At 40.1% G+C, this 24,491-nt stretch overlaps 1 protein-coding gene across 5 annotated transcripts in view; it reads right to left on the bottom strand.

Annotated features, from left to right (window-relative positions):
• NCOA7 (nuclear receptor coactivator 7) overlaps positions 1 to 24,491 on the bottom strand; it is an 85,753-nt gene that overhangs the window by 19,790 nt on the left and 41,472 nt on the right. For 3 of the 5 annotated variants that reach the window (XM_042880656.1, XM_042880674.1, XM_042880665.1), the window contains exons 4-8: positions 6,484 to 6,563; positions 5,492 to 5,599; positions 4,476 to 4,577; positions 3,261 to 3,386; positions 1,133 to 1,317 (exon numbers count right to left, since the gene is read on the bottom strand). In XM_042880656.1, the coding sequence (XP_042736590.1) occupies positions 1,133 to 1,317; positions 3,261 to 3,386; positions 4,476 to 4,577; positions 5,492 to 5,599; positions 6,484 to 6,563 (601 nt within the window). Of the gene's footprint in view, positions 1 to 1,132; positions 1,318 to 3,260; positions 3,387 to 4,475; positions 4,578 to 5,491; positions 5,600 to 6,483; positions 6,564 to 24,235; positions 24,255 to 24,301; positions 24,456 to 24,491 lie in introns of those variants that run through there. The other 2 variants (XM_042880683.1, XM_042880691.1) reach the window with 2 other exon arrangements.

The following is a 24,491-nucleotide window of genomic DNA, read 5'->3' as shown; positions in this document are numbered from 1 at the left end:
TATCAGAAACTTGGTAACCAAAAAAACTGGACATGTATTTAGCTACTGGAATTTCATTTATCATACTAGCATTATTACTTTCCACACTTGGCAACTGTCAGGCTCTGCTCATTGCTAGTTCAATGTTTTTCATGCTTCCCAAGTCAGTAAAAATGCATTTTTGAGAAGAAAGCAAATCACAGATAAGATATATGCTGTTTAAATATGCTTTCTGCAAACATAACTGGCAACAGTTCATTTTTTTTTTCTTTTATCCAGCAGTGAGTTATATTATTTGAATGCAGACTCCCACAGATTTATTTTTAATGCAAGACATTTCAAACATTTTACAATGGAAAATTCTTAAAACCAGCAGACAACAGCAAACTGCATAAGCTCCATCTTACTGCTAAAAAGTCTGAGGTGAATGAGAATAGAAGATTTTCATCACTCAGAAGTTACTTAGTAGGCAATCTGGTAATGAAGATAAAACAAGCACCTAGAAAATTTTTCTTAAGCCAAGAAAATGGAGAAACATAGATGAATTTCACTTAGGAAGTAAATATTGCCCATAAGGACAAAATTTTGCTTAGAAAAAATTCAGCAGTGGTTACACTACACGTAAATTAAACTAACATCTTCTCCATGCCCAGAACTCTGTTATGTGTTGCAAATTCTAACTACCAAAACTCCTCTGAATTGGTTATGAACTGGAAATGTTCTACAAATTAATATTTTTACAAGTCCTGTAAGAGACACTTAAGGTGTTATCTTCAAAAGTTATAACCAGCCCTCTCAGAAGTATCCCAATAACACATCAAAGGGTTCAAAAATTGAACTCTTTTCAATTCTACTGAAATATTCCTACAGACCAGACAGTGCAAGAGCCCAACCATGGCACAACACCAATGCTTTAATTAACATTTTTTTAACTGGCCTTCTTTGCACTGGCATTCTCACACTCACAACCCATTTCTCTTTACTGCCACTGAAGTCTAAGAAGTAAACAAAAGAACGTACATGAATCATTCATTTGCTGGCATTTTTCTCCCAGTTTGTCTTATTCTGCTGCATTAAACCTCCCCCCCCACCTCCTTTCCATGACTGTTACGGAAAATTTAATAAAATAAGTTCAGGAAAGAACACTTCTTACGATGGCAATGCATCTTTAATTTTCATGTGAGAGATGTCATTGTAGAGAGCTATAGAGACAACCTCCTCCATGGGGCAGATTAGCCCATATTCTTCACAGCCATTCTCAATTACCAGAGGATCAGATTTATGCGGATCAAACATGATGTTGTTTGGAGTTACTATCATGACTCCTCCAACTACACCCTAAAGTAGAAGAACAAAGAGTTAGCATACCAAATATAATTAACTTATCATAACTTCCAAGGTTTTTGACTGCTAGTTTAAAAAAAATAAATAAATTCAGCCAAACAAAAAACATCTCTCCTGCCTTTTTTATACCCCTGTCATGCAGTGTTTGATAACAAAACATTTTTCCAATTGCATCAAGTCAGACATCATAAGCAGAGTAAAGAAAAAGATTTCTTAGTGACATTCAAGTTCATGTCTGTTAAGGAAGAGCACCTGAACAATTCAACTTTCAGCGTTGACTGCTACAAGCTGGAGTTCAGACTATTAACAAGCCTCAGACAAAACAGAACTTTAAAAACAAACAAACAAATTAATCTGAGCTACAGCCAGTCTCATACAGCATATGTATTTATATGAAACTAGCATACCTGAAGGCAGTCTTCATCATGGAAATGTCAAGGTTACTGTGCTAAGCTGAATTCCAAATCTTCTTGATCTGGAATTCCAAAAGGTACATGCAGAAAGCTTCTACACATAAATACCTATTATGAAGTCACTTCTTCCCTGGTACCACCGATCCAAGCATATTTTGTACAATTGTAGAAGATGCATTTAATTTGCTAAAACATGACCTAGCCACCGATTTGATAAAAGACTGCATCAGTTACCATCCAGCATTCAACCTCTGACACATGACCATGTTTCAAACTGTCACACATTCCACTACTTCGATTGCAAATGGCTGTTTCAGTCCCAGGGCCAAAAAACAGTATGTGTCCTTTGCACTTAGCAAATGCAACAGTATTGCCCTAATTTACGTGTAAGAAATCAAGTAGCCCTCCGCTACTTTCTACAAAACAGGAGACTACAGAAATTGCTGAGTGATTAAATACAGTCCACATCCACTTCAGGCAAAAAGAAATAAAAAATGTGAAGTGTAAAACTATTCTTAGAAAAGTCATGCGATTAGATTAGAACTGCCAGAATTATCAATTTCAGAGAACCTGAAAACGCAAACATGCAGACACATCTACCTGAAATTGGAGTCAGCGACAGCAGGTATAGAAAGCAGACAGCTAAACTACTGCAGCCTTGAGAGTAGGACCAAGATACCGCACAAACGTTATGCCCTCTTTCCCAAAATGGCCGCTGTAAAATTCTGAGTTGCAATCCCAGTTGTGTTCGTAGTAAGAACACGTATGTCACCAGAATGGCTCCAAGGAAAAGAAAGAAAAGATCTTGTGCAGTATTAACCTTTTTATTTTTTTTTAGAGTAAGTGGAGAATCAACCTGGTCACATTTGGAAACACTGATCTGGAAAGAGTTAAAATTTAGCTTAAAGTTGTAAACAAGATCACAGAATCACAGAATCACCCGGGCTGGAAGGGACCCCAAGGATCATGTAGTTCCAACCCCCCTGCCTAGCAGGGCCACCAAACATACACATTCAGATCAGGTTGCCCAGGACCCCGTCCAACCTGGCCTTAAACACGTCCAAGGACGGGGCATCCAAGATAGACAAGCATTTATCTCTTATGAAGCTGTTGCACAACTTGATGCAACTGGACAACTAATCCTGACTTGTCTGAGCTCTGAAATGTAGTTTTCTGTGTCTAACAGTACACTCTGAAGCAGATATTTCTGGTCAAGGCATGATAAAGGAATGAAGGTGGTTAGCAGAGCTGCTTCTCCATAAAGTGGTTATTGTAACAGATGCAAAACAGGAAAGAAGAAAATCATATCACATATTGCCATGACAGCAATAAACACAGCAGTGACAGATAAAGCCACTGCAACTTTACATTCTTTACAAACATACAGTAATGCCTGGCTCTCACAGTACTCATCTCTCACTTAAACACTCAGATTTTGCATTCAAAGAATCTTAAAAAAAAAAAAACCAAAAAAAAAAAAACCCAAACAAAAAAACACGTCACCAGAGTCCAAGTTCTACATACCTTACCATCTGTGAAGTAACGACAATTCATTTTTAAAAATTTGACAACCACAGGCTCATCCTCTTCTGAAGTGGAAGACAAGACTCTCTCAACCGGTTTGAAGGCCTTTCTTGCCAAATCAGCATCCTTAAAAAAGAGAAAGCTTAGTGCAGAACAACAGGACCAACATTATCTACTTCTATACTTCAAGCAACTAAACAAAAAAGAAAAAAAATCAAGCTTAACCAACGTTTTTTGTTGTTCTTTTGTTTTTATTAAAAGGAAGAAAACTGGTGATCATGCATGCGTAGATACATGCACACGCATGATGCAGTATGTCGTAAGGAAGAAAAATCTTACATTATAAAAAACTCTTCCAAATAACAGGCAAGAAACTCAAAAGTCAGGTCAAGTAAGTCTGCTGTGTTTAGTGAGGTATTCTCATTAGGAGAGGGCTAGTCCTGCTACCCCATCCATGCTGAAGATTTCCACACACAGTGCAGTGCATCCCACTGGCACTGGTATGATTCCCATGTAGAAGGCACAAAGGAGTAGGACTAAAGTTAAACACAGTGATTCACTCCAAGCTTCTCTCCATTTTCTCTCTTAAGTAGTTATGAATTTGAAATTGTCTAATTGCTTTATTATCAGCAGATGAACAGCTCATTCCCTGAAAACACTAATTACAACCACCCTGCCAAGTAAAATGAAAGTTCAGCTACACCAAGGCATTTCAGCAAGATTAAATCCAGTTGTCTTGTCTTATATGGGTGCAATCACAGTACACTTGCTAGCAAGAAATTGACTTCTCTGGCAAACTAGTACTTCCATGCAGAGATCCCCATGCAGGATTAAGGTTGCAGAACCGAGCAGAAAGACTGCAGAGCAGTACAGAAATTTCCAGGGTGAAACAGTAAATACTTCTCCACATCCAACTTTTCATTCTTTAGAAACCACAAACTATTTCCAACTGCTCTGATGCTCCAGGCCCAAGTGATCTTGTACTTGATTTATCTGTTCAGACAGAACCCTTAATTTTGATTATTGTAAAGCGGTAAAATTTGTACCGCAGCACATTAAAATATTACTTAACACTATTTAATAGCAGTAATCAATAACACTATGCATGAGGTCAGAATTGTAACTTCAAAAAACAGCTATTTACACACTCCTGAATCTCAGCTTTAGTAAACGTTTTGTGAACATAAGACTAGTGTGAACCAACACCTGACTTACAGGGAGTTTATCATATTCGGCATCTGATGATGAAGGAGAAATGGGAGCACCAGGACTGAAAGAAGGCAGCCTGGAAACACTTGTCTCTGGTACAAAGAGAATCTAAATACAAAAACATTAAGACTGGTTTTAAAAAATTATTCGCTACAAAATACAACGCTCTACTAGAAGGACAACTCAATATCAATTGTTCATGATTGCAATACACTCAACTACTTCAAATTCCAGAATCTCTCCACATTAGTGGTGATGGTGGAGTATGTGCGGTCTAATTACAGAATCTAGTTCTGCATTTTGTTTTGCAGAGCAAGCTAGAAAGTAACACATTTTCCCCATGCAAAGAGGATCTTTTTTCCCTCCAAAACTATAGTTCCATGTTCTCCTGCTACAATTACAAACACAAAACTAGCAGCTGAAAAATTGTGTAAGATGTTGAGAAACAAAATCATTTAGCTTAATCCCAGCTTTTGTCTTTTTGGTATTGCTATTTCTTTGTGACTCAGTTTTCCCATCTGCAGATCAGGATACTTCGGAGTTCTGCTCTTCAGGAGCCATGTATTAGCCTTCACGTTTGCATTTCTTTTAGTTGACTCTCTCAAAAGCAGTCTATTTATTTCCCACTTTACGGGAGACTGACTCATCTCCAAAATAATGGCGAAGAGCCATTTCAATGACTGTGTCTAAGTCTCTAATTCTTTAATGCATCATATAATATAATTTACCTAGCCTTTCCATGAATTCTATTCTCTTACAACAGCTCCGTTCTCTTCTTGAGCTTCAGAGTTCTCTTAAAGCTTTAGTGACAACAGATAAATAATGGACATCAGATACGGCAATTATAAAAGTACTCTCCACTCTCCCCCCACCAGCTCCACATGAAGTTGCCATTTGAGAGATCTAAATTACTGTCCATTATGCTTGCATCTAGGTACCTAAGCATATGCAGAAAGCAATAAAAAGCCTCAGATACATAGCAAATAATCAGATTTGAGATATATAAAACATAAAAGATTTACCTGGCCTGGAACAATTGTATGTGTGAAAAGCTTATTGAGTTCCACAAGCTTGTTTGGGGTGATGTTAAACTTTAATGCTATGCTGTTTATGGTGTCCTGATTTCCAGCCTGAAGAAAGAGTTGAAGCTTAAGATAAAGGTAGCACTCACATACAGTGTAACAGCTGGACTATAACCATCTAAAACTGTTTGCAGAGAATAGATTCGATGACAGAAGACACTCCCTTTTCAACAGATCATATGATAAGCCAAAGTCAATACAAGAAAAAAAAAAACAACCCACCACCAACAAAAAAACCCACCTCTCTCATACTATGCAATAGATAAAAAATGGAAATGTTATAGATGCCCCACTTGTTTTGTCACAAAACTTTAAAGCAGCAGTACTCTAATTAGAACTAGAATGGCAAATGGAGAAAGGGGACATCCATTGAAAAACTCATCACCTTCAGCAGTCTTAGTAAGTCAGACACTTGTTTTATTCCCAGCTAGGACACAAGCTTTCTACAGTCACATTGGGTGTGGGTTGAGTGCAAGTGTTGTTCAGGGGCCCTGGATGGCACATAGGGACTTTCCACACAGAGGTAGTTCTCCCAGCTGTGAAGCAGCAGAATGCTCTTTCAGTGTTCCAGCTTAGCGAAAGATTGCACAGTCATCTCAGGGTCAAGCACATATTTGATGCCCCTGAGCAACACTGGAAGTATTTTTCAAAGTAACAAAACCAATTATCCTATTACAGGGTCACACTGCAGAAATAAAAACAGGACTGGCAGCTATGAGAAAAGGCAGAGCACCTGGGCTGAACTGCAGTTCTGGATGCAAGCCCGGCTCTCCTCACACAACGATCACTGGAACAAATCCTACTGAGATACATACATACATATCATTTAGTATTCATTTCATGCTTTCTGCTTTATGTCACTGGCTCACTGTCAAGCTCAACAATTCCACTTTCAAAAAGAAGATACAAACAAACCACAGTGCAATACTTACAATATATTCTATGGTACCATGGGGCTTCTGAGAAACCATCTTCTTCTCTTTCTTTTCATTGGTTTTGTTTTGATTGTCATCTAAAGAGGGGGAAAAAGATTATAATTGACTTTTAAGACGTTTGTGTATCAACATGTTTCAAAAGAGATTTACAGGATGTGCAAACTATAGCTGCAAATGGAAAGACACATCAAAATATCTATTAATTAACAGGAATTGCAAAGCAGGCAACTCTTCATTAAATGCAGCACAATTAGTGATCACTCAGGAACTCTAGAAGAATTCTGTACGTGATAATGTATCAGTGCCAAACTGCTCCCATGCTCTTCCATGATTACTGTGCAATCCTGTTAACGGATATAAGCATTTTGAGTGATAAGCTGCTATCATGGCAGAGAGAGAAACCAGCTTATGAAGATATGCACTGATACTACACCAATACAATCACAACAGATATTGGTTAACCACCATTTCACCACTACACACCACAGTATTTCATAATTAGATGCTTTTTTCAACTCTGAAGCTTGAGGTATTCTAGCAGTCCTATAAAACGGGTGAGCATAAAGCATTAAAAAAAAAGTGTTAAGTAGTATAAGCATAAAAGTTGCTCAGGAGACATTTTCTGCCAGCTAACGCACAGAAAACTGAGCGTACCTGCACAACCCCTTGCAGAACCAGAGAGGCACACACAGCACTTGGCAGTGCAAGCAGGGCTGTTCCTTTTCACTCTTACCACAGCAGAGGGACAGCAAAACAAAAACTAGAGAATCCAACTCACCACCCACCCAGCCTAAACCCATCCTGAGCTCCATCCTCATAGGCTCACCCTGCACCAAGGACCCGTGTCCACCTACCTGGTGGTGGGGGTGAGGCTGGTACACAGCCCCAGCTCCAGGAGCGAGGCCGAGGGGTGGAGAAACTGTGCATGGCTGCCCTGCGTGCCCCCAGCCCCTCAGTGTTGCAGGTTGGCCTGGGTGGGAGAGGGGAGAAGACAGGGCCAGGCCCAGAAGACCAAGTCGCAGGGTCCTGGGGACACTGCCCTCCTGGGGGATACTCTGCTGTGCCAACCAGCAGCCCTGGGTAGAAGGCCAGGGGAGGAAGGATGAGGGACAGCAAAGCAGGGCTCCTGGCTTGCATTCAGGCTGCATTGCAACCTTTGCTATTTCCAAGGAATGAGAGGCAGACAGCAGTAAAAAGAAGGGAGAGAGCTCATATAACCAACTGTAATGTACACAGACAGAAGGGAGGGGCCCACAAGAGTCACACCTGGCCCTTCTGCAACTGGTTTCCACCTTGAGACTGGTGCAGGGACTAACACAGTGCTTTCAGAACACTGAGGGCACACACTCAGGGACCTTCTTCAGCCTGCAGAGGCCTGCACAAACAATACTCAGTGTGCTCAGCTGAGCATACCTGCACGTAGTACTGCAGACACAACCAATGGTCTTCCCAGGACACTGACATGAGAAGGGCTGTGGTTAACAATATTAGAGATAGCAATGAAATCTTCCCATCAAGGAGGCAGAAAGCATGCAAGGACCAAATACACGAATATTTTTGAATATGCATGGATAGCACAAGTAGCCTGAAGGGCAGTAGTAGGATGACGAACATTATTAGGATGATGGTGATTTTTTGCCATCCAATAGTGTTTTGGAGCAGAACGCTATTTAGGGATCTCAGTCATTTCATCTTTGAGACTAGAGACCCAAGGTGAACTTTTAGAATTAGCATTCTTATTGCCTTTTTCTGACCACTTGTATTTTTATCACTGCCATCAATGTACTCAGGTCAAAGTTGATGATGAAGAAAGAAAAAGAGGGTAGTGAGAAGAGTTAGGGGTGCACAGTATTAAACCATCAAAAACACAATGCCAATGATGGCCAACAGTGGCAAATAATAGATACCTCTCTAATCCATTATTTAAGTACAATTGCTGGTCACAATACTATCAAAAGAAACTCTCCCAACTAACAATGAGTTACAGAATCATAGATTCACCATGCTTGGAAAAGACCTCCAAGATCATCTAGCCCAACCACCCTAATAATTCTTCACTAAACCATGTCCCTTAGTACCACATCTAAACATTTCTTGAACACCACCAGAGATGACGACTCAATAGGCATACTCCAGCACCTGACCACTCTTTTGGAGACGAAATTTTTCCTAATACCCAACCTGAACCTCCCCAGACGCAGGATGTCATTGGCCTTTCTGGCTACCTGGGCACACCACTTGCTTATGTTTAACCAAGTGCCAACCAAACCACAGATTTGTTTCTTCCACACAGTCTTCCAACCACTCTGCTCCAAGATCTGTAGTGTTGCCTTCGGTTGTTGCAGCCAAAATACAGGACTTGGCACACAGTCTTGTTGAATTTATTACATTGGCCTCAACCCAGCGACCCAGCCTGTCCAGATCCTGCTGAAGGGCCTTACTACACCAGTCAGATCAAAACTTCGTCCCAACTTAACGTTATCTGCAAACTTGAGAGTGCACTCAATGCCCTCTTCCAGGTCATCAATAAAGATACTAAACAAGGCAGGTCCCAATACTGATCCCTGGGGAACACCACTCATAACCAGTCACCAGCAGGATTTAACTCCATTCACCACCACTCTCTGAGCTCAGCCCTCCAGCCAGTTCTTTATCCAGCAAAAAGCACGTGTCCAAGACATAGGCTGCCAACTTCTCCAGAAGAATACTGTGGGAGACAGTTCAAAGGCACTACTGAGGTCTAGGCAGACTGTGTCAACAGCCTTTCCTTCATCCACACCTGGTGGGTCACTCAGTCATAGATCAGGTTTGTCAAGCAGGATCTGCCTTTCATGAACCCATGCTGGTTCAGCCTAATCCCCTAGCTGTCCTGCACACGTAATGTGATCTCACACAAGATGCTCTGTTTCCTGGAACCCAGGTCAGGCTGACAGGCCTGTAGTTCTCCAGAACCTCTGCATGATCCTTACTGTAGATGGGAGTCATACTAGGGACACATTGGAAAACTACAGGCCACCGAGTCTCACCTCTGTGCCTGGGAAGATCATGGAACAGATCCTCCTGGATGACATGCTAGATCACATGAGGAATGAGCATGTGATCTGAGATAGACATCATGGCTTCACCAAGGGAAGGTCATGATTAACCAATCTGGTGGCCTTCTATGATGGGGTGATGGCATTGGTGGACAGGGGGAAGGTGACTGATGTCATTTACCTTAGACATGAGCAAGGCATTTGACATGGTCCCCCATCACATCTTTATCTTCAAACTGGAAGGATGTGGATTTGATGGGTGGACCATTAGAATCATAGAATCATAGAATCACCAAGGTTGGAAAAGACCTTCAAGATCACCCAGTCCAACCGTTCACCTATTCCCAATAGCTCCTACTAAACCATGTCCCTCAACACAACATCCAGCCTTTCCTTGAACACCCCCAGGGTCGGTGACTCCACCACCTCCCTGGGCAGTCCATTCCAGTGCCTGACCACCCTTTCTGAAAATTAATACTTCCTAATGCATGTGGCAGGCGGATTTGGAGCTTGATGATCCTTGAGGTCCCTTCAACCCAAGCCATTCTATGATCCTATGACTGGCAAGCCTCCAATCCTCATGGACCTTTCCAGTTGATCAGGAATACTCAGACAGTTGAAAGAGGCTTGGGAATCACCTCTAACAGCATCACCCTCAGCATCCCTAGGTGTGTCCCATCTGGCCTCGTGGACTTATGACAGCCCAGGTGGAGTAGTAGGTCTCTCTTTCCACCTAAACTGTGATGATTGTTTTATGCTATTCAGGAGATACTCTTCCAGTTACTCCAGGATCATTAAAACTGTGTAACACAAATATAAAGGCAAACTTTGTAAGTTGCCTGTCATCCATCACTAGAGACGAGAAAAGGTTTGTCAGAACAAGTAAATTTATTAAATCATTTTGTCTATCTGGAAAAAGTAGACAAATTTTCAAATACATTAACTCTTTCTTAGCTTGAAACAACATGCATGAATACTAACTATATAGGCATCATCAATCAATTTTTTCCTTAGAGGAAAAAATAATAATAAAGTAATCTGGAGAGATGGAGTGAAAGAGGCAGAATTTATGCCTGTTGAACATGAAGTTAAGTTTGTGTGCGAATGGGAAGAATACTAATACAGTTCTCACTAGAGCCATTGCTATTTGGAACTAAAACTGTTTAGCTGATACCAAGACTTTCGCTTTGGAAGACTGGAGAGATGACTGACAGCTGATGACATTAGCAACCCCTAAGTCATTGTGGCATAAGGAGACCACAAAAGAGTACGCCAATACAGGTAACTTTCTACTCTACAGCTTCTTACCTGAGAAAGTACGGTTTCTCTCTCTCTCACCTCATTTCCCATTGCAACACCTTACTTTTCAGGTACATTCAACTGCATTAGCGACTTCAGCTTGGAAATTATAAAGTATCATACAGTCAAAAGCTATAACCTACAATACTGTTGCAAGAAGACATATAATGCACTCCAGTTCTTGGCTGATAGAACTGTGGGTCTGTTTGTTCAGTAGAGTCTGCAACAGAACTGTGAAGCACTACAGTAAACTTATCTAGATACACAATTGAACATCCAAAACAGTACAGACAAACTAAAGACAAAAGGAGTTCAAAAGATGAGCTGAGCTTAGAATAAATATAATGCAGCCCTTCTTTCTCCAGTAAAGGTCAACGCATCCTAAAGAACCCCAACCATTTCAGTGGCTTGCTTTTTCTACTAGCTAGGTGCACAAATATATGTTGAATTTTGCAGCTAAAACATTAACACCATATACAGATATAAAATTGGAATATATTTATGAACTTCTTAAAAAAAAAAAACAAACAAACTTTCCTTTGCGCACTGGGAATAGTTATTTTCTAGATATCTTTTTCAGAGTTTTATAAACATCACGTAATTTAAGTAATTTTCCAAGACGACAAGAGAATATTTCACACAGTATCTTCATTTACTTCAGCTCTGATGGATTAATTTGTTTATCTGACAGATTCTGGTTCTTAAAATTAAATGTTTCTATAAAGAAGTGTTTGTGCTGTTAGCTGAATTAAAGATTAAAGAATTGTCATGTCACCTCCTCCCATCTTCAGTATTGGAATTTCACAATTTTTCAGTGCCTATCAAAACAATTACCATTTCTTAAAACTGTTACTATATATTGTGGCTTTTCCTAGATGAAATAATGCAAAGCTGTCTCCTGTGCTGCCACAAGTTCACTTCTACTCTTCCTTGAAGGACACAAGTCAGGAGACAGGTACTCTGCATGCTTTGAAGAGATAAGTAATGGGGTAAGTGAATGACTTCAATATCCACACACACATCAAGAGAGCCATACAAACAAGAGACTGATGCTACTGAGAGCCAAGTTTTGTCTCAGAGTAATAGTAAAAGCTATTGCTTTCTGTCCTTCCTCTCATGAAAAAATATCTTACAAACCTTACCTCCTGAAGGCAAGATGCCTGCAGCTGCTAATCTCTCATCTACAGACTCTTAACTGCATAGGCTAAAAGAAGCTATTATAATATGCGTATCCCTGTTCTGCAAAACCACAATTTGATACTTTTTTTTCAGATTTTTTTTTTTTTTTTTTTTTTTTTTATTTTTTTTTTTTAAGTCCCACAGAACAATGGATTCTGGATACCATTCTTACATTGGCTGCAACCACCTCACCAAACAACATCATATCATTTTCCAAGGCGAAAAGTCTTCAGTACTTGATGGTTTTGATTTTTCATGTATAGCTTTGAAATTATTTAAAAAAAAAAAAAATAAAATCAGAGTATCAGAAGAAATAATTCCAGTGAATCCATTAAGCCTGGCAAATGCTGCCCTCTCTACTTACTGTACACTTAGCTGGGACAAGGTCACAAACTACACTCTGCATGAAGAATTATAAAATAGAAAAACAATATATTACTTCGCCAGTTCTCTTATTTTCTCCAGTTTCTTCTTCACGACACCAGCTTTTTTGACTGTTTGAAGGCAGTAATCCCAAAGGCACCCAGAGCACACACAGGTATGATAGAGGCTAGTCAGGCTTATCCTCAGTAATCACATTGCTTTCAGGCAGAGAAATGGAAGAGATGTATATCTTCACAAGCTCTAAAATACAAGCCACTGGCTACTTTTTGAACTTGGACATCTGCTTGGTGAAGTGACTCAGAGTTCTGCCCTGCAAGATTTCCTGCATTACACATATACTTAACATGGCATTGTACAAATATGATAGCTGACTAGGTGTTAATGCAAATGGAATCATATAGCATTTGAAGGAAAAGGGCAGAGTGGGTGGACTGTACCTCTCTATCTTTTCAGGAAACATGTAAAATGAGAATCATGCAAAAATAGTAAAATTACTCAGCAATGAGAAAAAGAATGCTGAGTGAGAACATGCAAGAAAATACATGCCTATTAAAAACTGATAGGTTTGGAATGGAAATTTTTCTGCCCTTGATATATTTATACCTGACTCAGTTTCCTAGCAGACTGTCCATATTTCGTTTTGTAATCCTATAGGAGACCTTTAAAAAAAAAAGAGTTACCTAGCAATAATTTGGAAAACAACTATTGAAGGAGTAAGAGGTCAGTAAGCTTATTATCCAGAACATGATAATAGAAGAATTACACCTCTGCAACTATATAAAAAGTTGTACAAAGAGATGAGAGTAGGTCAAGAAGCATCAACAGAATCCTGGGCTGCTTTTATCTGCATATGATGTGTCAGTGCAAGGTACCATCTTCCATTGCTGTTATGGACTGACCTGCAACTGGCTAGAATCAACATGAGGAGCTTTCATACCAGTTATGATACCTGAACTGGCCATATAGCTGACATCCAGTAATGCTATCAGAAACACAGAAGTAAACACAGTTTCAGTTGAAGGACTGACTGCTTCCCACACTGGGTAAATAAACTCAGTAGCCTAAGAGAACAGAGGCAATAGCTCAGTTGGACCAAAAGTCCATTTTACTTATTAATCTCTGTCTTAACAAAGACTTCAGCAGCATGCAACCACAATTTTTTTCTCTGACCAGTTTCCTAGGCTTCTAGAAATTATGGATTTCTCAAGGTAAAGGAACAGCATCCACAAGTCTGCCCAGTCCCTCTACACTCCAAAGACCCTCACACTGATCCTATGACAGTGAACCCCATAATATACCATCGTGCACTACATAAACCAGTGCTTCTTTTTTTCTACTTAAAATTTAAAAAGGATTATTTTCACTGAGCATCCTGATTTATATTATCTAAAGGATGAACAAATAAACAATCCTAAGTCCCCTTTTGCATATCATGTCACAGTTTCTATACATTCTTCCTTTTTAATGACATTTTTTTATGCTGACAAGTACTAGCATACTCCACACTCCTTCCTATTTCTCTCATCACAAAGGCTGTCTCTTGATTTTTTCTTTTTCTAATATGCCCTTCTTGGGATGGAAGAAGAAAAACTACATGCAGTGTTCAAGATGCAAAGGTGTCATTAATTTATGCAATAACACAACAAGGGTTTCCTTAAAACTGTAATATATTAGATATTTTTCCACATCGCTGAGTACTTCACTACCATTTTGGGACAATCTATCTCTATGAAGAAATAAAATTATACTATTTACAGCCTGAGAACCAAGCACTAAGGAGTGAAAACTTGTGGGCAGCTCGCAAGAATCTTCAAGGCAATAAACTCAGAAGAAGACAGTTATCACTTGGAGTAACCTAATCAGAACACTGCTTAAGAGATTACACAGACAAAGCTTCCTCTTATCAGTGAATGAGGCTCAATGCCAACTATCTTGACAGAGACATAGTACAATAAGTATCACTTAAGTCATTATAGAGAGACAAAAAGAATTCAAGAATATTCCAGTCTTGGTTGGACTGGTTGATGACGAAGAGGGGAGACAAATCAATTTATCTGAACAATTTTTTTCATCTCTACTTTTTAAACCAACATTTTAATAACATTGAACAATGCTATATACACAGAGCAGCTGAATATAGGATGATTTCACTTTGCCTCCCCAAGCAATTTTCTTCTCGTTATCCTTGAGCTATCCTGCTGAACAGCATTGATACTGAAATTATTACATGTAACAAAGCCCTGCTTTCAGCTATTGTCAAGTGCAGGTCAATCTCACCTTCATAGGAGCTGTCTGTTCTTCAGTTCTGCTTCCACTTCTCTGACAACCTCCTGCCAAGCCCTCACCTTTACTTCTCTATTTTTCACTCTACTGAATCATATTATCAATTGGCTCTTCTTTCTCTGCTGTTGAAATCTAGAGAAATACATCTGTCGTCAATCACCATGATCACATCTGTACTTTTCAGTTACTGAAACTTCTGCCATAGGAGAATGGTAATTCTTAGACCAATAAAAATCCAGTTGTGTCTATTTTGAAATATCCACACCCTGATAATTTTTCCCTGTTCTCATTAACAGCTGATTGTAGTTCAATGCTAGCTATTTTTCAGGTATGTCTTAAATTAAGAGATCTCCAGAAAACAGAGGGCCCCAAAAAGTCACAGTCTGTTCCAATAACTGATGTAACAAAGGCAGTAACTCCTTCTACTATAAATTGAGTTCATATTTTCAGCAACATTTAAGTAAGAATTCAGAAACTGAGATTCGTTCAATATTCATACACTGCAGCTTCTACATTGAAAACTGAAAATATTTTCAAGGAGCTTAAATTCCTCTTACAGTCACCTACTTCTTCCTTCACAAAGTATGGGTTTAGGTGCTCCAGTTTAAACTGCAGGGGCACAAAGCAATGCCACGTATAACAGATTTTAACAGTTGATTACAATCTGAACATGCTGTGCTAAAATGCAAAGCAAAAGGAGATGCGGCACAGGGAGGCATCACTGCTGTTCTTTTGCTGGCACTTCCACATTAGGCAGAACAGAGGGGGACACAGCAGGACACACAAACCCTGCAGAGACAGCGTGGAGGTACAAGAGCCTCACACAGATTGGCAAGTGCCCAGCAACTATGTGGCTCCCATGGCTAAGATGGCAAGATGCACACCATAGCATTAAAAGTTTTGTTTAAGAAAATCTGTTAGAAAAGCAAGAGGAGGAAGAAAGATCTAGTGGAAAAGGTCACCAAAGTTTAGGGGAAAAAAAAAAAGAAAAAAAAAAAAAAGGACTATTTCAGAGAGTTGGTTTATATGCTGCAACAGCCAAGAAGATTATTTAGCACATTATTGTAAAGGAACAGTGAGATGCAGCCAGCAGTCCAGTGCTTCAGCTCTAAATCTCATCTGAAAAACAACAGGGCAATAGCTGAAATCCGTTGAAGCTGAAAAGAAATGCTGAAGAGTAAAGACTAGATGAGTCTTCTTATTGCATTATACTGTATCTTAAGAAAGGAAACAAAGTTAAGGTGATGCAGCTGTTATGAACAGCAAGTGCGGAGGGTGTCCAGCAAGTTCAGGGATGGTGGAAGGCTCCTGGCACTGTAAGTGTTGTCTGAAGATATAGGAAGGATTCTGGTCAGATAACTTCATATCAGACAGAAAACAAAACCAACTTCTGTGGGCAGAGATCACTACTTAATAAATAGGTCATAGAGATGTTTACCAAAGTGCAGAAAGCCCACAGAGAAAGCAAGCTTATGTCTTGTTGATGGAGATGGTGCAAGCACTCCCTGGCTAACAGGTCAAAAATAAGCAATACAAGGCTGTTGTAAGAATTAATAGAGTCACAGAATCACAGAATTGCTCAGGTTGGAAAAGACCTTAAAGATCCTTGAGTCCAGCCATGACCTAACCATACTACCCTAACTAACAACCCTCCATTAAATCATGTCCCTGGGCACCACATCCAAATGCATTTGAAACACATCCAGGAATGGTGACTCAACCACCTCTCTGGGGAGCTTATTCCAGTGCTTAACAACCCTTTCTGTAAAGAAATTTAAAAGAAGAAGAGGTTTCTGACAGAACAATTAATATATTCAGAAAAAAAAAAAAAAAAAAAAAAAAGAAGTCTTCAGCAGGTTTCTTTGCTAAGTACAAGTTAAGAATAAGTTATGATATCAGCTGGATAGGAGAAAAATGTTTTCCCAGCTTCCCAGCTGCAATGATCCTATCTGTCTATCTTTGTCCATAAGTAAGCTGATACACAGGCTTTTCTTTGTGCAAGCAGAAACACTGCCTTAAATGATGCAAATCTTCTGTGTCCTAAGTGTCTGAGATAAACTGGGTACACTAGCAAACTTCATTTATCTGTGGTTCAAAACAAAGATTGCATCCCTTCTCAGGTCTGAGACAGCCATGGCTGCTTTTAAACAACTGCTTAGTTTTAGCATAATAATTTTGTATGACCATAGGCAATGTAAAGAAACAATTATCCTGAACATCTCTGACAATAAGACAGGTAAGAGGAAAAAAAAAAAAAATCACTTCTGCCAACTACAGTTTACCATTTATACCATTTCTAAATCAAATTCCCATGCCACAAGCAAAAAGCTTCCATTAACAAAGTTCTCATAGACGATAGAGTACCTCCTTATACAAGGCTGAAATACAAATCAAGGCTGAGTAAAAACATAAGAAATAAGAGGCGTATTATTAAACCATTTTCAGTTTTACTATTGGAGATGTAACTGATGCTGAAATACAAATCACTGCTTCATTTTGTGTAAGATTTCCATAAGAAGAAAACAAACAAACAAACAAGGACTGTTCAGTTGTCTAAAATTCAACACAAACTGTACACCTGTGATTCTTCGTGACTTGTGCAAGACTGAAGGCTGGTAGAGGGACAAAAATTCTCTGCAGAGATGGTCCTACTTCATAATGTAAATCAGGTTAATATTTTTAAATATTTTTAGGAGCTGAACAAATACAAATATGGGAAGGATATACTGCAACTATACATACGAAGTGCGGAATTAAAATAGTGCAGGAATTAATAACCAAAACTGGGTGATTTTCCCAATGCAACAAGAGAATACTTGAGACAAAAGGGGGAAAATTACAAACAGCTCTTAAATTATATGGTATTTAGAGCATGTAAACTGTAAAAATTACTACACAAAAACATGAACTCAAAAGCAAAGTCAATACTGTTTACATAGAGAAGCAAAGAACTTCCTTAACATTAAACTCCCCCATAAGCAAATACCTGAAAGAAGAGGAAAGAATCAGACATCAAGAACCATTTAAATTGGGTCTTTGGGGTGAAAGAGAAACAAGCGGGTCAGGAGAGTTGATTCTGTCCCTCTACTCTGCTTCTGTAAGACCCCACCTGGAGTACTATGCCCAGTTCTGTGTTCCCCAACACAAGGACATGGAGCTGGTTCTAAACTGGATGAGGTTCAATTTAGGCTAGATATTAGGAAGAAACTCTTTACTGTGAGAGTGGTGAGACACTAAAACAGGTTGCCCAGTGAGGTTGTGAATGCTCCTTCCAGAGAGCATTCAAGACCAGACTGGATGGGACTTTGAACAATCTGGTCTAGTGAGAGGTGTCCCTGCCTATAGTAGAGGCTTGGAACTAGATGATCTTAAAGGTCCCTTCCAACCCAAACCATTCTATGATTCTACGAAAAACCACACAGCTACTCAACTGATCTTAGCAATGATACAGTGGCCCAGATGATCAGTTCAATAGCTTACCTAACGTGAATCAGAAAAAAGTTCTACCATAGAGACGCGTGTGACTTCTGCTCTGGACTTCATCAATCTCACATTATTTAGCAGTGACACTCAGCTCTTCTACACGACAAACACAGGGGTATGGTTTCATAAGCCAAATGAATGGCTACTCAAGGAGACAAGCAGTTCTCTCCTTGCCTTTTTTTTTTTTTTTTTTTTTTTTTTTTTAAACCTTGGACTCTGGCTGTCAGAGAAATGACAATTCAGCTACTTAAAACAAACAAGCAAAGCTTTTATTATTGCTGCTGGACAAGTGAACTGACTTTACCTTGCAATCAGATAAATCACAGTGATGGTTCAGAGAGAAGAAAATGTAGTTCAGAGCATGGTTGGGAAGCAGAGGACCTCCCTTTTCAGTGGCAGTGAGGCATTAATTCACACTTCAAGACATCAAGTCGTTCACAGCACTCAGTTGTACTCACAAAACCATTGTCTAAGAAAACTATAGTAACCAGGCATGTTGAGGATATCTAAGTCTATCCTGGGACACTTTAAGGAAGAAGACTTTAAAAAGAAAACCATTTTAGACATAGAAAGCTAGTTTATTACTCCTAAACACTGAGGAAAGAAAGAATCAGATGGCATAAAATTAGTTTCAGCAGCAAATAGGATGGTTGACAAGAGAGCAGTAAGGAGTAACAGATGCTATGAAGGAAAGCAGCCCTCATTACTTTTAAAATAGAGCTTGACCAATTTAGTCTCTGTAAGAAATTAAATAAAAATTACTGTCTCAAAGAACTATATGATAGTTATTATAGCAAAGAACAAGGAGCCTCACTAATACCATGCTAATGTAAGCATAAGGGAATTGCATGTCCTAAAGGCATAACTTGTCTAATCTTGCCCTTACTTTCTTACATTGTATTGAGTGCTCTAAACCACAAGCCCATACATTTGCAAAGCTTTAACCTGAGCAATGTTGTATCAAAATGCAACACTGTACAAGTTGGAGATACCCTGACTATTTTCTAAAACTTTTAAGTTCTTCACTTTAGGGAGAGCTTAAGTTTTTTAGATTATGATTTTAAAAGTAATTAGTTTCCTAGTGTTAGTTTCTGTTCATCCTCCACTACATCCTATTAACTCTTACTCCACCCCAACCTGTCTAATCCTTAAAGGGCAAGATGGCATTTAAACAAACCTAGAGTCACCACTGAGGATGTGAGAGGAAAGAAAGTGTAACAGTGGGGGAGAGCAAAGGGATGTGAATAAGAAGGACATGAATCTCTTGCAAAAATGACACTGCCTCTAAAACATTCTGCTCTCCTCTTGTAGTGATGCTGAAAAAAGCTCCTCTTGGAGGCATTGATAAAGCTGGGTAAAGCTGCAGAGAAAATCGAACTTTGTGTTTTTCCCCATTTACCAGACAGCAGGGTATTAGCCATCTTACAGCACTGCAACAGTGATGACAGACTTAAAAGAGAAGTCTGCATGTTGAAAACAAGCAAGATGAATCAAATGAGAGAGAATAAATAAATAAATAAAGCTACTTTTCCTCTGAAAAACATGCATCCCGTGCATGCATATTCTAACTTTTTCCCTGATTTTGAAGAAAAAAAAACCACTCTACATTTTCAGTGTAATAATGACAGTAACAAAGATTCAGATAAGTGATTCCATGGATAGCACGCACCTTTGGATACTTTTTATTCTCCATTTTTCATGGGATGTGAAAGAGCTTTTCTGGCTAAATCGGTCACTTGAGGATGTACACTCTATGCAGATCTCTGTGACTTCAACACAAACTAGACCAAATTGCACAGTATGGATGAATTATGTTGATCTCTGAGCACACTACAGAAACATACAGTATTGCTGAGAACTGCAAGAAGAAAGCCACTCATATCCTTAGATCAAATAAATAAGGTGCATCTGATTTTCTGTTACTTGGTATATATAGAGGTCAGACACCAATTTTTATGTACTTTCTAAACTCTGTTTTCATTTACTGAGGAAAATCCAAGTATGGGAAGAACAAATTTCCTACTACCATGTCAGGCCTCTGCTGGATGAACTCGTCAGATTAAGTTAAGAAACAAAACGTTGTGAATGAAAAAAGGCAAAAAATTTCAATAGGAATCACTCAGCAAACATATCTCCCTCCCTCCAAACAAACAAACAAACAAAAAACCCACCAAAACCTAAAACCAAAAACCTATGTACAATTTAAATCGCAAGTCACTACTTTTTTTAAAAAATTATTATTTCCAATACAGTTATCAGACAAAACAATGCTTAAAAATAAATCCTTTCATACAAAGAGACTTGACTTTCTTTGCTGTATTTACCCTGGCAATGATAAAAACCTCAATGCACAGCTCCTCCATGAAGAAACCCCAGATTAGTCACTCTGGAACAGTAATGGACTTGGGCACAGCTACACAGGCAGGTTGAACTGGTCTAAGATGAAGCTGTCAAAAAGGTGATTGCCCAGCCCTCTCTCACATTTCTGACACTAGCCCTCGGCTCGTAGAATCCGCTGGATGCCAGCCCCAGCAAAAGCACCTCTGCTTGCAGCTCACTGACTGGTGACTTGTGTCAGCAGGGTGCAGGGACTGGGACCACTCAGCTGGGCTCAGGAGCAGGAAGGGCAGCACAACCTCACACAGCCTTAGATAGGCTCTGGGAGTGGTATAGCAATAATCAGAGCTAATTCCTGTTTTCTAATACAACGGGGGGTGTAAAAATGGTCAGCAATTATTTGAAGAAATTGGGGAATGCATAAAAAGAAGGCTCAGCGTACTTTTACTGTCTGACGCTGACCACTACCACTCATTATGCACAGCTTCAGGATCTATATGAACCAAGTTGCATTATTTTGTACCATACTGATCTCAACCTGATAAATCATATTGCAGACCCTGACAAGAGGAAACATCAGCATGGAAAGCTGGTAGCAAAGGAATTACAAAATAAAGAAGATCTGGCCAAACTCCATTTTGTTATTAAATGCAGGTCAAAGGAGTTCTACTTCTCAGAGTATTTAGGTAAACTTCCTACAGTGTGTTTCAAGCAAAGTATGATTACAGAATCACAGGATGGCCAGGGTTGGAAGGGACCTCAAGGATCATGAATCTCCAACCCCTCTGCCACATGCAGGGCCACCAACCTCCCCATTTAATACTACACCAGGCTGCCCAGGGCCCCATCCAATCTGGCCTTGAACACTTCCAGGGATGGGGCATCCACAACCTCTCTGGGCAGCCTGTTCCAGCACCTCACCACTCTCTCTGTAAAGAACTTCCCCCTGACATCCAACCTAAATCTTCTCTCCCTCAACTTAAAACCTTTTCCCCTTGTCCTGCTGTTATCTTTCAAAGAGTTTGTAGGCTCCTGTTTGTAGGCTCCTTTAGGTGCTGGAAGGTTGCAATGAGGTCATGCTGCAGCCTTCTTTTCTCCAGGCTGAACAAGCCAAGCTCCCTTAGCCTGTCTTCATAGGGAGGTGCTCCAGCCCTTTTTGTGGCTCTCCTCTGGACCCTCTCCAACAGCTCTCTGTGTTTCTTGTACTGGGGCTGCAGACCTGGACACAGTAGTCTAGATGGGGCCTCACAAGGGCAGATTAGAGAGGGACAATCACCTCCCTGTCCCTGCTGGCCACCCCTCTTCTGATGGAGAAGATTAAGTTGCTTAAGAGGAGAAACTAAACATCTATCTTGAAGACACCAGGCTTAAGTTGGGCAGTCGCCAAGAATGAGCCCCTCACACCTGTCCAAAGACTTCAAGATGAGCACCATGATTACAAGTGCATTCAAACACACTCCCAAACTGGCCATGTAGAGACGGGTGAGCATCCCTGCTGACACCACGTGGCCTGAAGGAGCTCATGCACCAGACTCTGTATACCAACACCCTCCATCAGTCAGAAATATAAATACTGGCTTTGGACACCTCCTAGAGTTCCTGCTGTTCCAGGAAGAACTGAAGAAAGGACCTGGGAGCCCAGCTTTTCCCCCAGGACAAGACATACTGCCCACACAGCCTGACCTGCCACATGTCCCTGCAGGCACATTCAGAGCAGCTCCTATGGCTTATGTCTTCACAAGCAACAGAGCTTCAGGCAGCTGGGGCAGGCCCAGCAAGTTTGGGCAGCCAACACCTGCTATCCAGTGTGTCCTAGAGGTAAAGGCCTCACTACCATGCAGAAGCATCCCCCTTCATTATCTCTGCCAGAAACATGACAACTCTGTTCATTCATTCTCCCAAAACACAAAGTATCAAGCTCAAACTCAAAATATATTGAAAATTCTACTTCAGATTAAGGCCATTTAACAAATAGCCTAATGATTACAAACCTCTGTGCAAAGTGGGTTCAGTAAGTTTCCCATCTTTTTAATAATTTAAATTGTAAAATGATTCTCACTGCATTGCATACAGCTTTCAACTCTGAAAGTGACATTAAGTACAGCTAATACCAGAGGAGCTGCTTCTGTTGATCTGGTGCCAGTCAAAGTAAATCTCACCACATTTATAAGTGATGAAAATTGCTAAATCCTCTCTGTTTTATTGACTAACATCTGGTCTTGGCCAGCTACCCAGAAGGTTTGGAAGTTTTGTAACTGCACGTGTGCCATGCTGCTCCCATATCACCCCTGCCTGAGTTATGCCAGGGAAGACAGATCATAAAAGAATCTATTGTATGCCTCTGGACTAGGGGGACATACTTTCACACCTCCTGCTCAACATATACTGTGCTGTCTCATTACATGGACATGTACCATTTTTCCCTCTTGGGACTCTTGTCACAGCATTTTGGACTCCTACTTGCTTTGGACAGAAATCAGAGATGCAATAGGATCAAGCTCTGTTAGAGTGATCTCCCACATACTGCAGATACTGAGCGGTATGCACTGAATGAGACAGCATAGCACATGAAAATAAAAAGATGGATTTATGATTAGAGGGCACAATGATAAGCTAGGGAACTAGATTTTATTTTGCTGATAAAAATGTGTGATGTGGGGCAAGCAGTCTAAACCAAGTTTTTCTTTATGATGCTTTCTTGAATGGTGACCAGCTCCTCAGATATGCCAACTGCTTACAATTTCAAGCAAAAACCAGTGGAACCTGGGAACAAACAGCACAACTGCTAGAAAGGCAAGTTATACTCTTACGGAGTAAATATATGAACAAAATTCAGAAGGGTGAATTCAGTCCTAATTTACATCATTGTCATGTTGTCTTTTTCACAAGGTCACGTCCCTCCTTTCCACACCCCCTCCACCCCCCCCAAGAGCCTTCAGTGGCAAAGCACACTCATCTTCACGGGCTTTTACAATTCCCAACACAAACCCTGGTTTTCTAGTCTCACAGTAGTCCACCTGAGTGCTCTCTATTCCTGAGATGTAGGTTCTGTTCTAGAGATGAGGAATCAGTGCTTCCAAGCTGTTACTGCTGCATCACTGAGTTCCTGAAATTCACCCTCATGCTTTGAAAGTGTTTTAGAACCTCTGACACTTAGGGAAAATGAAACAAAAAGGAAAGCAAATAAAAACCAATAGTTTATATCTTGAAGCTCAGGAATTCAATATCTTTCAAAAGAACTGGCTTCCCCCCAAAAATATGCACAACTAAGCAGTTGCAGAAGCACACCACCTATGCTATCTCAGGAAGCGTAGAGCATTCTGGGAAGAAGGATCAGCCAGGGTGCCTAAGCAAACACTGCACTGTGCCAGACAAATACATTCCTTAGAAGATTACTGCAGCATTAGTAGCAAAAGGGTAAAACAATGTTAGGAAGCTGATTGTCAAGAGGTGAAGCAGAAATAAGGAGAAAGTGATACTTCCATTGGTCCTCAGAAAGAGGAACAGCATTGGTGTCTCTGTTGTTTTAAGGCATGACAACAAGGGCTATATCTACAAAACAACATCTTATAGTGTGACATTTGGAGACTGAATGGTACAAATATGTTGTAAAATTACACACCCATTGAAGAACAACGCAAGTACAAATAAAGAAGCAAAGTATAAGCTTACACAGGAGAAATCATCTCTTACTGGCAACTGCTCAGCCATTTAGCAGTGTCTCAAGAGAAATGATCAATACTGCATACCATTAAGCTGTCTATAGTGATGCCACCACAATGCCAGGAGATGGGGAGAGATGCTGGAGAACTCACTTCTGCGGGATGATCCTCTTCCTCCTTGGCTCTGCGATGCCACCCACTGGCTACAGACACAACCACACCACAACACTTCACCAGCAGCACATATCTTTGCTTTAAACACTCTCTTTCTACAAAGTGTGGCAGAGTGTGCCACCACCTCCTGTTCTCTGCAGCCTTCAAAGAATACCTGTAGTGCAGTTTC

Source organism: Lagopus leucura, unplaced genomic scaffold, assembly GCF_019238085.1.
Source record: "Lagopus leucura isolate 7727_CA_CO unplaced genomic scaffold, USGS_WTPT01 Super-Scaffold_73, whole genome shotgun sequence".
NCBI classification, from domain to species: domain Eukaryota; kingdom Metazoa; phylum Chordata; class Aves; order Galliformes; family Phasianidae; genus Lagopus; species Lagopus leucura.
The sequence above is the reverse complement of the archived record's forward strand: the minus strand, read 5'-3'. Positions and strand labels throughout refer to the sequence as shown.